Below are 15,830 nucleotides of genomic sequence, written 5' to 3'. Positions count from 1 at the left end.
CCCCTCCCCATCGACCAGCTGACACGAGGCCTACCTGGTCCAAAATGTAGTGGTCTGATAGCCGGTAGGGGTCATGGAGGTCGTGACGACATCCCAGCATGCAGTGATGTCTCTGGGGAAGAGGCGAGGACTCCTGCGGCTGCAGCGAGCTCTCCAGTCTCTGGGAGGAGTTGGACGAGCTGTCTGTGGTGTTCTGGGAGGACAAACAAACACAGGATGCTCGGCTAAGCGCTGCATTCTGATTGGCTACGGCAAACAAACTCTTAGTGGGAGAGGGCGGCATGATTGGACAAACAAAAACAGGAAACGCTGGCTCTGTTCTGATTGGGGAAAAACAGGAAATGCAACGTCTGTTTTTGTTCCATATTTGGATCAGCATCTTTGAATTAAAGTTTCATTAGTAACATCTGCGGCGTAGCATCAACAGCGGCAACTACTCTGAGGACCGTAGGAGCCATCGGTCTGAGACTTTGGCTTGTTTTTCAAAATCGCATTAGCAAACAGGTGGCGAGGTGGTGTAGCCATGCATTTAGAACTGCTCGGCTGAATTGTTTCACAGTGACAGAAGACTGGAAGGACGTCAGTGTCTTCATTTCTGGAAAACATCTGCAGCTAAAGTCAGATAGAAATCATGGCAAAAATCATCAGGCAACATAAAAAAACAAAACAAAACAACGCTGTATCCTAATAATTGGTTAGGTTTGGGAAAATCCCCCGTCCAAAGCACAAAACAAATATACTGGGTGGGTTCCCAATGATAAGAAATTTGTCAGTTTTATACATTTGCAAAAAAGAAAGTGTACAATTAATCACACATAATTTATTTTTCTCATCACTGCCCACAATGTGTTTTGCAAGCTTTTGCTCCATTTACGTCTTTATAATTGAAAGGTAACTTTTTTTTAATTTTATTTTTTAAATAACTGTTTTCACCTATTTTTACTGCTTATTAGCGGGGGGGGGGGGGGGGGGGGTTTGAACAGCAGTTTTTAACTGGACACTGTTCAACATCTAGATATAAATTGGATACTTTTTTTGAATTCTGTAAAAACCTAGTAAAACATCACGGGTGAAAATAGATCCGTTAATGTGCGATGCTCAAGTGTCAGCCAATGTTCAGTGATCGTCACCGCTTGGATACAACATCTCCTCAGACGGAGTTTTCCCCGCTTGAACAGCCGTTAATGTTGCAGCGTCAATGAAAATGTGGATAAATATCACGCCAAGTGACTGTTTATGAACCTTGAGGTTTCAGGCTTCCACCTCACTCTTGTTTCTGCAGGATCTTGGAGCAGGACTGGCTCCGGACTATCCGTAATGTCACAAAATCGGGCTTCTACTTTGAACCGAGGATATGTAAATGGCCTCTTAGTTTCGGACTCTTCACAAACATCCTTTTACACTGCAGAGCTCAAACATTCAACCGCAGCAACAGGAAGGAACACATATTTGACTGGATAGGAACGTTACGGGCGTTTATAAAACGGTCCAATAGATGCACATGTTGCATGTCAGCATTCCTAAGTAAGCACAGATGCGACATATGTAATAAACATATGATTTATTTTCTCTTGCTCTTTCCCTTGTTTAGACATTTGAGAAGTTTAGCTTTTTTTTTTTCTCAACATTTTTATCAGTCGAGTATTTGTACAAGCATATACATGCACGTCAACTGTTAATCGTTGTATCATATAGCTGACAAGTCTGGAAAAACAACAGAAAGTACTGAGCATGAAGGAGAAAACTTTAGTGTACTTCATTTGAGCAGGAATTTATTATGGTGTTTACCCTTATTAACTTGAACGGGGTGGAAAGAAAAACATTTAAAATGCATCAATATGTCATGATAAAATTTAAAAGTACCACAAGTATTTGTCTAAAAGGGCATTTTGAAGCAAAAAATGAAAATCTGAATAGACTCATTTTCATCAAACTGTGTGGATGTGTTGACCAGGGTCCATGCAAGGAACCACTGAATTTTAGGGGAAGGTCTGTTTATCGGCAAAACACTGTATTTGTTTTTATAGTCCTTTTTTTTTTTTTTAAAACTCAGGCCTCAGCAAACTTATATACGATTTCTCTACAGAGACACAAAGTGCCCACTCTGCTTATTGCCAACTAACACAAACAACCAGAGTAAATGACACGTTCATCTATTAAATTCACTCCGGTTGGGAACGTAAACATCACAAAAAGGTGATGGGATAACTCAGGACCCTACTTTTATGAACTCAGAAGCTCATCACCTCCTCGCCTTTTAACTTAACCCTTCCTCCTCAAATCCTACACATTCCACGTCCCTTTTTCTGTTTTGCAATGTGTGTGTGTGCGTGTGTGTGTGTGTGTGTGTGTGTGTGTGTACGAACAGTATCCTGTCCCCTTTCCGCTAAAGGCTGTCAGGGCTCGACTCCAACTCAAATCTTGGCCAGACACTACAGAGTCTGGCCGCCGCTGTGTAGCTCCGTCAGATAGATTTCAGTGAGGGGTCGGTCTCTGTGGAAGGCGGACGGGGCAGATGGCACCACTGAGAGGCAGAGCCCTTCCCGTCGCCTCTTGCACTTATCTAGAAAATCCAGATGTAGCTGAGCAAATGAAAAGGGTCCAAACATCCAAAGGCAAAAGGCTGCTTTTATGTGAGAGGGCAAAATTGGCTTTATCTTCGAAAGGGGATGGTCATTTGACCCAGATATAAAAGGAGAATGATAATCTCTTTCTCTCTCTCTCTCTATATATATATATCCTCAATTTTCTTTCTCCTTAGGGATCCATTTGAAAATTAAAAAAAAAAAAAAAAAATCAAGATAAATTGAATTTTTTCATTTTCCCTCTGTTCATGTGTCCAAACCATAGGGAAACTCCTTGAGTAAGCTGGTCACCTTTTTAAAGTATCAAAAACAGAAATTGCATAAAAATCAGCAGGGGACTTTCTTAAAAAATACAACAATTTTAGTTCCTATCAACAAGAAATGGAATATCTCAGATTGTCCTGAAATTACTAGGAAATGATCATAAATCAATTTAAAATTCCCTATAAAATTAAGCAGTTGCACAAAAATATCTGGGAAAGTTACCTAAATTAGAATCTTGCACAAAAAGTCTTTATTGCAGTTGCAGATTTGGAGGTATGAGCTCAGTTGTGCCCTGTCATATTTGTTGAATTTTAGTTTCCGGTTCCCCAGAGCATGTTAATTCCACAGTTCCGTCTTCAAAAGTCACATTTTTGTTCATAATGACTTCTTTATACCGGCGGAAAACATCGCTGTCTGACATCACTGTGAACTCCAGTCAGAGTCGGGCCTGAACGTAATTGCCAGCATTTTGTTTATCTTCCGCTGGTTACCGCATCACGGGTCATCAGATGTTACGTGAATCACAGGATCCGTCAAAGGTCAACAAGTTTATTGTCCAGAAACATTTGGCAGATGCTGAATTTCACGTCCGCTGCCAGAGTTTCGTCGCAGCCATGGGATCTCTGCTCTTCATTTTTTCCATGCCGATGTGATTTAGTTTATTGAAAAAAACAATAATAAGCTGGGCAATTACCGTAAGATTCCTCGCGCCAGCTATTTGCATGTTCCTAGCTCTTCACAAACCGTTACTGGAAAGACTAAATGAAATCGATATGTTGTGCTGGGGGTTTGGCGGTTCTCCTGTCCGCATGTGTCCTTGAGCACAACATTAAACCCCAAATAATCCCAATGTGAGCCTTCGCTAAGCATCTACAAACATGGAAGCGAAATGATGGGCTGGAACCCGTAACGTCCACAATCCAGGTCAACGAGAGGCTCAGAAAGATAACTTGACCTTATTCAGGTCCGTATATTCCTACGAGTGTTGGAGTTCCTGCCAGATTCTCTAAATTAGACCTGATCTTTATTTGGCATTTATTTTTTATACATTTCTGAAGCATTTAAAACTAGATTTTGTGCAACAGTTTGCTAATCTGGATGTTATTTATACCTTATTTTCAGTTTTTTGTGTGTGTGTTTTTTTTTTTTTTTTCAGAAAAGATTTAGTGTGATGTTTAAACCTTATGCTCCTCAGGGGAGCCAGAGACTTTAGTCATTTTTATTTTAATTAAGATTTAAATTATTTCAAAGGACAAAGCATTTTTCAAGGCCTTTTCCCGGTTTTAATGAACACTTGTATTAAAGCTGGAAGCTCTTAAGTCAAAGCATAAAGCAACAGTTTTACATTAAACTTTCATAACTCCTGTTTTTCGGAGATAACAAATCACTCCGGGAAAAGCGCGTCTTATTCACAAACCTGATCAGGGAGACAAAACTTTACCCGTGTGCTATATCCCACCCAGCCGGCTCGGACATGCCTAAAACTATCGCCATGAAATATTTTCCAGATTTATATGACCTAGATCTTGGTGTGTGTGTTCCTGTCTGTCTGCCGAAGCTCGCCCCATTATATCCCGGCTCTGTGTCCAGACCTGTGCTCCCCACATGGATACCGCCATGCTGAGAATTTCCCCCTGCTTTCTTACAAAGCCCTCAGAGCAGCCGGCCAAAAATAACAAAACATGCTGCCTCTGCTCCAGGCCCCACCCCCTGGAGAAGACATTACTGGGTGGCGGCGGCGGCGGTGGTGGTGGGGGGGGGAAGGAGGAGCCGAAAAGGTTTAAAACCAGTCCTCCTCTGGCCTCCGCGGCTGAAATTAATTCAAAACACAGACCAGACTCTGCAGCAAACTCCAATTGAACAAGAAGTTGGGAGAGAGAAAAAAGGGGGAGAATCGAGGGGGAGAGTTTATATCTCTGGACATCCTCCATCTGCACTCTGGCCCCCGAGGTTGGACTAAGGGGCTTTTCAAGTTATTTTCTGACACGAAACATGTCCCGACCCAAAGCTCAGGAGGATTCATCCTTCAACAGGCCCATCTTGCTCTCGGGAGGCGGTGGGGGGAGGAGGATGAGCCCAGAATTGCTTCAATAGCTTTCGCTCCCCCCGTTGTGAATGAGCCAAAATAGAGACGGAGCAAGGAGAAGTGCTGAAGGGAGGGAAGAGGAAGGGTTGGGTTAAGTTTAGGTTTGGCGAACGGGGAATAATTTAGGAAGTTATGTCCATCCTAACCCCCCGCCGCCCCCCCCATCCATCCTCCCCGTCCCCCCAAAGACTGTAAATCTGCTGTAGCATTTTGGCCCGTCCACGTCTGCCCGCCTCGCAAACCCTGCCGCCACTCCTAACTTTAGGAAAGGTCATTAACAGAGGCTAACACAAACACACGCAGTTTCCAAATAAGCCACTAAATCTTGTACTTTGTTTTAAAGCTGAAGCGTAACCGGCCCCAAGTGTGCTGAATAAGCATTCGTCGTCCATAATTAACCATGTTTTAATGATCTATAACCCCTTAAATAAATGTCAAGGAAACTCCCATAATTGTTATTCAAGGCTTATTATTATATTAATCAGCTGTTAATATTTATTACTCATGTTCAATAACATGTTCAAAAACAAACCGAACGTCACAAAGAGCAGCGGTAAAAGGCAGAGTGGTAAAAAGATACTTCCGACAAATAATTCAATAAGCCCTATTTCTAGCCGTGGCCTGACGTAAAGAACCGAGATTGTCACCACCCATGTCTGCCACCACCAGGAACCCGACAGTATTGGCTCCGTAGCTGTGTTTGTGTAACCCACACTGTGTAGACAAGCGCCATCCAACACGAGACTCGTACGCACGAGCGCTGGCGCAAGAGGCAGAAGTGTAACCGAGGAAGTAGTAGCTTCACATTCGAGCGTAACGCTTTGGTCACGACACTGATGTGACCCACGGTAGGTGAGCAAGCGACGTCTGACACCGATCTTGGACTTGCAATGCAGAGAACAAGAGGTTAACAAGCTGCTAAGGAGGCCGAAATAGCATATGGCCGATCATTACGAAATGATTGGGCCATTACTGGGAGTGCGTTGCCGACCACAGGTCGTAGCCCCGCGGGGTATTGAGCTAAACGCTGTTCGGGCGTCTTCTCTGGAGGTACAGCAGATCATACATTAATGATGGGTTGGTGGTTCTATATCTCCTTCAGTCTGTGTGTCGAAGAGTCCTTGAGCAAGATAATGAACCCAGATTGCTAGCGGTGGTTCCACGAATGAGCTTGTTTGTGTCAATGAGAGGCAAATGCAGCCTGTTTAGCATTTACCAAGATAAGGATCTGACCCGAGACTCAAAGCAACAATTTTTGCTTTATTTCATCAATTACCCACCATTAATTCACCAGACTAATGTAATCATTTGGCTGCACACTCTTGTAATTTCCACTGGGCTTTATGCATTTATTGCAACACATGATATACATGGACACAGATACAGTCAGAAAGCAAAGTGAAATTGCATCTTAAGATAAGTGCAGCCGACACAAACCGGAGGCCCAGCACATCAAAAGTTCTCAAACCCAACGTGAGGTATTTCATAGCGTCGAGGTCAACACTAGAGCGTTTCTTCTCTTAATTCGTCACTCATGCCATATTTGATTCCTCCATAAGCAGACCGGAGCTCGACCCAACAGCGCCTGTTTTATCAAATATTCACTGGTATACTGCACAGCTGTCCAGATGCGACCTCTGATGCGGGCGCTAAATATGTGGACGTTAGACTTCTGATGTGTTAAAGTACTAATTTTCCACTGGAGACTCGAGGTGAGACAAAAGATCCGATTGTTCTGGCTTTGTAGGGGCTTGTTCTTGAAATGGGCTTCATGAGTCAGAGAACTAAAAAGACTGAGCCACCTTTGTGCTTGTGCTTATTTCAGCTGCATCCGCATATAAATCGATTCATATGTTGGCCATCACTTTGTCGCTGACAGTTGGTTGCAAGCAGACATTCCAGGTACTTGAAGCGTAAATAACCACTGACTATATTTCCAACCTAAGGAGTCAAACAAGTTGTAGCTTCTACTTCACAACAAGACCATAAATAAATGCCTTGTTTATAGACAGCGCTATTCTTCAACCATGACAATTCTCACATATTTTCTAGCTCACGCCACCCATAGTTTGTAACCTCAGCAAGTCAGTCAGTGTTGCCTCTCGACATTTAACATTAAAATTTCGGGGGAATTCAAGGTGGCTCTGTCATCTGTCCATCAACAGTGGACTCTACCCCAAAAAGTAGCTGTTAGCCATGCGCTACCATTAAATGTAGTTTGTGGCGTCGTTGCTACATTTAATGGGAGTAGTTCTGAAACACTTTGTAGAAATACAGAGGCAGAAATGAGGAGGTTACACAGTAGAGCCATCATGGTCTGTGATATTGTGATTCGTTGCCAGATTTCTGGAGATCTTCCGTTCAAACCAAACAGCTGCATTTCCCTGACATCTCAACTTAATTTCACAAGAATACATTAGCCTTTAGCCCGCAAGCTATAAGTGCTACATACTCAAAACTTGAAATCCAGTTGTAGTAATGATGCCTAGAGAGCTACGATACTTAGTTCCAGTTCTCTTTTTTTTTTTGTCCTGCGAAGACTAAGAAGACTAAGAATTAGATTTGTTGCACTCCAAGTTTTAAGGATCGCAGAGGGTGCTCTGATAGCACTGATGCCCCCCCCCCCCTCCCTGTGTGTTTGTATGCGTCTCTGTGGTGGCTGTACACTCCCAGCAGAGCACCTATTAGTCTTGGCCCTTACAGACAGCTAGAGTCAAAGATGAACCACGAGGCACTTCCTCTCGTAAATCACTGGCGCAGCACTAAGCTGGGAAACAGCTGCTGGCTGCTAGTTTAGTTGCTGCTCTTTTTCAACTGAGAGGGTGAAGGGGTTTGGCGCTGGGGGTCACTAAGAGAGGGGAGGGGGTGATGGGATACAGGAAGTGACCTTGTGACCCTGCCTGCTGCTCCTGAGGTCAGGTTACAGGGTAGGGGGTCCTCCTAATTTAAGGTAGGGAGGCACTGACATTCACAGTCCGTATGTACAGGTACATGTGACTACTGGAAGGCTAAAGGTAAGCCAGTGCAGGGAACTTGTTTAGAATAGGAATCCATAACGGTAAATCTGTATAAAAACCTTTGAGAGGCCAAAACATCACTTTATTTGTAGCGGAGTTTGACCCCTGTCTTTTATCCCAACACTTCTGGGATAGTCAAACATGTAGCACACCACATAATTAGAGTCGGGCACCAAACTATACTATTGAGGGCACTGAACAAATTACGTGGGTGCCCGTAAAAGATTCATGTTACTCAAATTTGATTCGAACGTCTGCGCAGCAGTCAAGTCTACTACTTAAAAAGACAGATTATCCTTTAACTGTGTTCACCGTGGGCATAAATAACGGTGAACCGAAGACAGCCTAAACTGTTTTCGTCACTGTTGACAGAAATGCAAAAATGGCCACGGTAACAGACCGAACGGGAGGAATCACCTGGTCAGACACCACATATATTTAAACACTGAACGGTGTAGGGTATATAACAGCTTAAAGTCCCCTGTAACTGCTGCAGCTAATGTTTTTAGCGCACCCAAGTTCAAGCTCTGGATAGGTTGGACCCTCCTCCACGGAGGCCCGGACAGAAAAGACACTGATCGCTTCAATAGTTTTGTAGTTAGTTTATGTCGGTGTAACTTTTGACTTGTTTTTACTTTTTTACTGTTTACTATTATGCTCTTTTGTTATTAGCATGAATCAAAAGTAACCGCCTCACTGGATCACAACTCCTATCATTCTGCTTCAAATACATCATATTCCACCCCAGGCTTACAACCAAACCTGCTGTTTTGATTGGGTTGAAGTGAGAAATGTGCTTACGGTAAAGACGTCGTCGTCCAGCTCGCCCTCATTTTGGAGTGCTGTCGATGAGGTCGTGGAGCCTGCAGGGAGGAACAAGCATTTATAGGTCACGTATCGAAAGGGAATTCATCCACTGACAGTGAAATGATGATAAAGAGATTAACAGACATTATTGCATCTGTGATTCCTTTCTTATTCTTAGCTTTTTGACCAGCGAGTTCTGGTTTCCACGTCTTTAACACGGACAAGAGAGCAGAGGGATGCCTCTCCGTGTTCTGTTGTTTCGGTGCCAAGACTGATAACTGACCCTTCGCAACTAACCATTTGCTGGTAGATTAGACGACCAGCGCGTGCTGTTTTTCAGCGGATTGACCAGTTAAAAGCACACCAGGAGAGAGGTTTCACAGATGAAACTTTGGTTTGGACGGAACAGAAAAGTCAGCGTCGATTCCGAGAAAGTTCAATCTTAGTTGACAAACCGTAAAAACACATTTTATCATCTCGTCTGTTATAAATATTCAGCATCCATACATTTTCTTGAAACCTAAAACTGGATGCTAAATCGAATAGTTTACTTTCTACTTTCTAATTAGATGGAAAGTAACAATAATACCTTCTCTTAAGTCAATTTGGAAAGAATATTTTTTTACCCAGCAGTAGTGGGATTAGTTCTTTTTTTTTTCTTATTTTTTTTCTAAATGTCAGAAAACTCCTATTCTGGAGATCATTTTCCCAGGACATTTTCAGCTGCATTAAAGGGCAAACGCAGCTCTGTAGGTGCTGGTCGAGAGCCAGTTTTCTTCATCAAATATTCACCCGACTCTTTCATTGCCAATTCTTTAATTGGACAAGCCTCGTTTCACTAAAAAGTGATCTTTAATATCCGGGTGAGAACAGGAGAGAAATAATTATCATTTTTACCAAACGATCACAGACTTTCTTGACATTAACATAAAAATTGATCAATAATATATTTATCAGGTGGTAGCATGTCCTGTTTTGGAGTTTTCTGAATAGGAGTGTCTCAATGGTCAAAGTTTGTGGGAGTGGTGGAAAATTTGTCTTAGTCCTGAAGGATCTATATTCTGGCAACATATTAGAGGGAAGGACAAACCTTCGGCCAGGTCCTCTATAGCTTTCCGCACACCCCTGTCGAAAGCCCTGGCGTCAGCTGGACTCTGGAAGGACAGGCCACACCTCCTGTCTTCCACCTTCCAGTGGTGAAACGTGGGTGTTGCTATGTTGTAAACCACATCCTTCCTGAGCGGACAGTCCAGGATCACCTGTTTATCAGACGCACATCAGACGGTCACGGCGTCTTCAGCTGCACTAGATGTTCTTTTTGCCGGGGTCATCGCGTTTGTTTACCTGCTTGTCCCTCAGCCGCTCCCCGCGGATGAGGAACTGGGAGCCACTGGAAGCCATTACTGGCGCCAGCTCGGGCGGCCGGAGGCGGCAGACCCCCACCCTGGTTAGCGCTCCGCCGTCCTGGGCCAGCCAGCCTCCGCTCGAGTCGTCCCGCGTCATCACCACCGCTTTCACACGCACGATGTAGCTGTCACTGCAGGGAAGGAGGGGAATTTCAGGAATGATGATGCCAGCGTTGACATTTTTACTATAGAAGGAGGCGGAAGCTTCGGGTTCAAGTGAGTCAGAAGTCTCCGTCTCACAGGAAGAGCATTCGTGCTGAATTTTTTTATAGCTCGGTTCTCGGGACTGAACATCACGACTCCGCGTACTGTAATTGAGTGGGTCAGTCCAGGATTACAAATCGGTACGTAGAAAGCTGTGGATGTAAATGAGCGGTCTGTCTACCTTGCGCATTTCCAGGACGGATGAAGCAATTTCAGGGGTGGAAACGAAGAGCACTTTTGGATGATAAAAAATGACACATAACTATCCATCACCATATTCTTGTATTGAAAATGCAAAGATGAAAGAAGGTTCATTGCAAGCGGCTGCGCTTCACGTAACCGAGGCTTTAAGTCTTTCCGATGACCATTTATCTACACGATATGACTCAGAGAGACCGTGAAAAGCTTATAAACGCGGAGAATATCGAAATTTTAAACAACAGCGCGTGAGATTTGAATTGCACAAATAATACCCGAAATGACTCATCACCCCAAGTTGAGGTCTTGGGTGGGTTGCAGACATTTTTCAAGAATCGCTAGGCGCACACACACACACACACACACACACACACACTTCACCATGAATAAAATAAACACTGAAGCGCTCTTAACATTTTGAGTGATTAGTCAGGGGATTTTTTTGAAGCAGTGTCCCAGATCTCACCATCTTTTATTTGTATCTGATCAGCTCTTTCACAACTGTTCTAAATAGTAGGAAATGTGTTTCTATTGTTAAAGTCCGCGGTTTCAAAGCGCTTTACACCGGATCATATTCACCCACGCAGCGCCAGAGTTCAGTGTCTTGCCCAAATACACTTCGGCATGCAAAAAGGAGGCGCAGATAATTGAATCGGCAACCTTCTGACCAGGGCGCCGCCCACTCTACCACTCAATGCGGTCTTCATCACTTGGCGCCCATCATTTGGTAAACCAGTCCTGAAGTGATATTAAAAAAAACAAACAAACCCAACCTTCAAGTATTTGTAATTTCCTTTAAGCGGATGTCACCGGTGACTGCAACGCTAACGTCCCCAGACGGTATTTTTTATTTTTTTTCCCATGGTGACTTGTATTTCCGTGTCGGACATAGGAAACGGGGTAAAACGCAAAATGCAAAAGGCTTTTTGACTCCAACCAGAAAGTGAGAGAAGACGTGGGAGGTAGAAGTGTGTATTTATCCCTCAGAGGGAATACTTTCCAAGCAAAGCAGCAAATCTTCAGGTAGCATGCAACATTTCATCCTGGCCTCCACTTGTGAGATTCACGCCTGTAAACTTGAGTTTTCATAAGATTTTTTTTTTTTTTTTTTTTTTTTGGCAGGAACTTGGATCGAAGAGTCGGCTAATGCCACAGCGGTTTATTATAGACCTGGATTCACACGCTGGCAGAATGTTTGAGGGTGTCTCGAGTCACGACTTCGCTTTCGTCCTCGCTTTGCTGAGGCGGGAGGTGTTGCGCCGTGACAAGTCCGCACACACACACACACACACACACTTTAAAGTAAATGCAGCGTTGTACTACATTCCTGTTTGAAAATTAGACTTCACCATTACAAATCATTGAGGAGTGTTTTTACGCAAAACCTAGAGTTTATGGAGAGCTCCTTCCTTATAAATCAGAGGAAACGCTGGAAAGTGTTTTTCCTGGCTTGGAATGAGGCCTTCATATCTACAGGGAGCTCGTCCTCTTCCATAACCTTCTGTGTGATCAGTCATATTTTTTCACGCCGGTGTTGCTGAATACACCCAAGAGCGGCCTGCAGTTCACCTGAACTCCTGTTGAACTCCGCAGTTTCTCAGTGGGTTGCAACAGAGCCCTCATTTCACAAACAGACATATGGAAATGAGTACATCTAGATGATGAGTTTGGCTCCTTTAAATTCAGGCGGGGGGTGTTAAGAGGTGAAAAGGGCTAATCATTTGGCAGGGTGGCTACAGCAGCCCCCCCCCCCCCCCGTGGGGGTTGTGTGTCCACGCACAACACTTTCCCGCTCGCCGCAAGTTTCGCCGTCAACACCGATTTCAAATGGAGGGGAGATTTTTTTTTTCCGACAGATTTGCTTCTGGAATGATCCCGAACACGTTCGCTGCTTTTATCTGATGATGCAGGGAACTGAAAAACCCGTGGTCCAGACGGTCCTCGTGGCTTGTTATACGTTAATAACAAACTGATTCAGTTACAAAACGGAGTTTGACGGACGGTGGGTTGTTTGCTGCTGATACGGGAATTGCAGATAATTCTGATAAATAGGCTGATAATTGCTGCTTCCTGCTGTCCTTGGTATTCAAGTTTTAATAGTTAGCCTTGCACTTCCTGACACTGACATCACAACCTAAATTTAACCAAATCTCAATGTCAAAACAACATTTGTGCCCACCGGGTCTTGTGGAAGGAAAAAAAAAAACGCAGCAAACCGATCAGACGGCTTATGCACAAAATTCCAATTTATACTCTGACTTCTATTCAATGAATCAAACACTGCACATTTAAATTCCAATGAAGTGAACGTAATTCACCCTGCACTCTCTCCCTGTAGTCTCTGAGGCCGACACACACACACACACACACACACACACACACAAACTTGGTTAAGTGCTCAACTGAGCAACTGAATCCAATCACCTACAGGTTATTCAATATTAGCTGCCACATGAGATTCGCTGGTTGTTCCTGTTTTACCCGATGGTAGAGCGTTTTAGGATTCTTGGCTTTCGAACCCGGGACGGGCATGTTTTTCATGATATTCTGCAAAGCTCGTATTTACAGTATGTGTTTAGTAAAAGTCTAAATAACGAGACCGCTCACGAGAGCCAGGACGACGCATGGTACTGCACAAACACTCCAAATCGGACACACATTATATAAAATCTACTCCGGCTGAGTCTCTGAGGCTCTGCTAAACAATCAACGGCAAAAAAAAAACCCCTCACCCTGCAGTCACCAGAGCCCTTTGAGCCTCCAACACGAGACAATACAGCGGAGACGGCAAAACACAAAGCATTGTCAGCCGTTAGCATGACGGCCGCCACCCTCACATGGACACAATGAGCACCGTCACAATCCACATGAATGACCTGACACAAACAGGATGTACCTCTCTTTGCTCACTGCACTGCTTATGACGGTTTGTGTGTGTGTGTGTGTGTGTGTGTGTTTACATGAAAGTGCAAACCTTGTGGGTGAATCTGTGGTTGCTTTTCTGTGCGGGCTGTTTGTCTGCTGTCACACAGTAAGCCAGTCTGTCATTCAGGTAGTTTTATGAATGTGTGTGGGTGGGAGCCGGTGAACCAGTTTCACCACCTGCATGGACGTGTGTGTGTGTGTGTGTGTGTGTGTGTGTGTTGGACACATCAAATCCCTGGAACTGTCTGTAAGCTAATTATATAACAACACCTCTTTCATTCACTCCCACATAGCCTCTCTCTTTCCCTCCCTCCCTCCCCATCTTTATATGTTTCTCTCTCTTCAGCGCTCTCCTGCCCACACACACATCTGTATTTCTATCATTAGGGGAACATTCATCGATAGAATGCATTCCAAAGGTTGTCAAAAGCGAATATTAACCAGAAACTAAACCCAGGCATGAATAAATATGTGTCCCCCTCCCCCCAAAAAATCTTGTTTTTTTGGTTCATATGCTGAACACTTTTCCCCTCAGCAAGTTCAGCTGTTTTTTGAACTGAGGAGAACAAATGCTGTGATTAACTAGGTTGAGAAAAAGGTATAAACAAATTTTTTTTAATTTTTTGAAAATAATAAAAAGAACAACAACCTGAAAACCTAAATTAACTGAAAAAAAAACAACAGCTTCAAACTCGATCACAAACGACCAAATGAGCACGAATGACCTGGAAACCTTTTGAGAAACAACCCCTCTGAGAGAAATTACAGTTTGAGAAAATCAGCAGGGATTTTACCGAGAAATCAGCGAGGCATTACAGAGATAAGATCTACTTAATATCACGACATTTGGCCAGACAAAGATGATCATAGAAGAAATACAATGTAAGATTAGAGAGCGAAAGTGTTTCTGTAGCCTGGAGATTCAGAGATACAGTCCGCGGCCGGAAATCATCTTATTTGTCATGTGGAACCAGAACGGGAAGGGGGGCGCACAGTCATTCAGGTTCTAGAGAGGCACGTGGGAAACTCAACTTGCAACTGAGGGAACAAACAGAAATTCAAAACAGACATGTCAATGATCTATTTATACATCCATTAACTTGTAATCTTGATAGCAAACTAGCATCGTTGCGGCTGTCTTTTAACCGAATATAAGAGGTCAGACAGGCGACTGGAAAGTGCCTTTTTACTTGAAAGCCTTACGTCCGCAGAGCCGGCAACCGTCGAATGTTGAGACAGTTTTTCGCCGGACTAGCGGTGGAAGCAGCTATCCAACCTTCGAGCTGAACCGTCATTTATGACATTTTAGAGGATTTGCAGGCCCGAATCCACTTCAAAAGTAATGAACAACCACACAGTGAGAGATTAGAGAAAATAAAAAAACGCATTCGAGCAGATGCAGGTTTACAGGGCTGCAAACAGCAGGACCAACTGGAATAAAATAAAAAGGTGATTTGCTTTTGTTTAAGTATGACAATATGAACAAATGACACAAACTGAAACTCAAGATAGAGCAGCCTTGTTTTAAGAATCATGCCAGCCATGTCTGTGTTGGAAGATAGTGGTGCTATCTCGGTCTCTGAGCTAGATATCTAACATCAAATATCGATGTGTGTGACCGGCAAAGACCCCCCTCCCAATTTGTGTGGAGGCTTTTTGACAGCCAATAAAATGTCGTACATTTAAAACTATCTGAAGGAGAAAAAAAAAAGTGAGCCATACCTCAGAGGTGGCAAAAAAGAAAAAAAAAATAGAAGTCTTTTCAGAGTTTAATGTATGATGTATTGCATTGGTAACTAAGAGACTGATGTGGTTTGGAGTTTGCTTCAAATATTTATCTTACGGGAATGTATGAGGAAACAAATTACACAGCAAAACAATCAACGCCGGGATCAGAAAAACATGGGCGGTGTTTTAATGTTTGTCAGGATCAAAATGTTAGTTTGACGCTTAAAAAAAAAAAAAAAAAAAAAAAAAAACTCCAAATTTTACTGGAGTCTTGAAGCTATTTCACCCTAACCTTTGACCCCCCCCTTCCTTCCAAATACGAAGAAATACATCTTAAAAAGAAAAATGCACACAATTACATAAAATACGAAAGGCTCCCAGGTAGTTAACTTAGAGTAAACTAATTTCCCCCTTTAGGAGACTGATTAAATAAGAAGAAGCCTCTACTTAACATGGACATCATACCTCCGGTCAAGCTAGCCAATATTTAGGTTTCTGTAAAACTAGCATCAGGTGACTGTTATCCTAATGCTTACCAAGCTAATACTGAATTGCGAACTTTCACATAACCGAGCTAATCTTAGCTACTAATGTCAACATCAAGTTAGAG

At 43.3% G+C, this 15,830-nt stretch overlaps 1 protein-coding gene across 1 annotated transcript in view; it reads right to left on the bottom strand.

Annotated features, from left to right (window-relative positions):
* The window catches only part of LOC147236773 (sprouty-related, EVH1 domain-containing protein 2-like), a 33,374-nt gene that overhangs the window by 5,092 nt on the left and 12,452 nt on the right, over positions 1-15,830 (bottom strand). The window contains exons 2-5 of the mRNA XM_086173960.1: positions 10,104-10,296; positions 9,850-10,018; positions 8,754-8,815; positions 35-193 (exon numbers count right to left, since the gene is read on the bottom strand). Of these exons, the coding sequence (XP_086030086.1) occupies positions 35-193; positions 8,754-8,815; positions 9,850-10,018; positions 10,104-10,296 (583 nt within the window). The remainder of the gene's footprint in view (positions 1-34; positions 194-8,753; positions 8,816-9,849; positions 10,019-10,103; positions 10,297-15,830) is intronic.

This window comes from Fistularia commersonii, chromosome 2, assembly GCF_037954325.1.
Source record: "Fistularia commersonii isolate RoL2024-O1a breed Wild chromosome 2, RoL_Fcom_v1.0, whole genome shotgun sequence".
NCBI classification, from domain to species: domain Eukaryota; kingdom Metazoa; phylum Chordata; class Actinopteri; order Syngnathiformes; family Fistulariidae; genus Fistularia; species Fistularia commersonii.
Note: the sequence above shows the minus strand (reverse complement) of the source record. Positions and strands in the feature narration are given on the sequence as shown.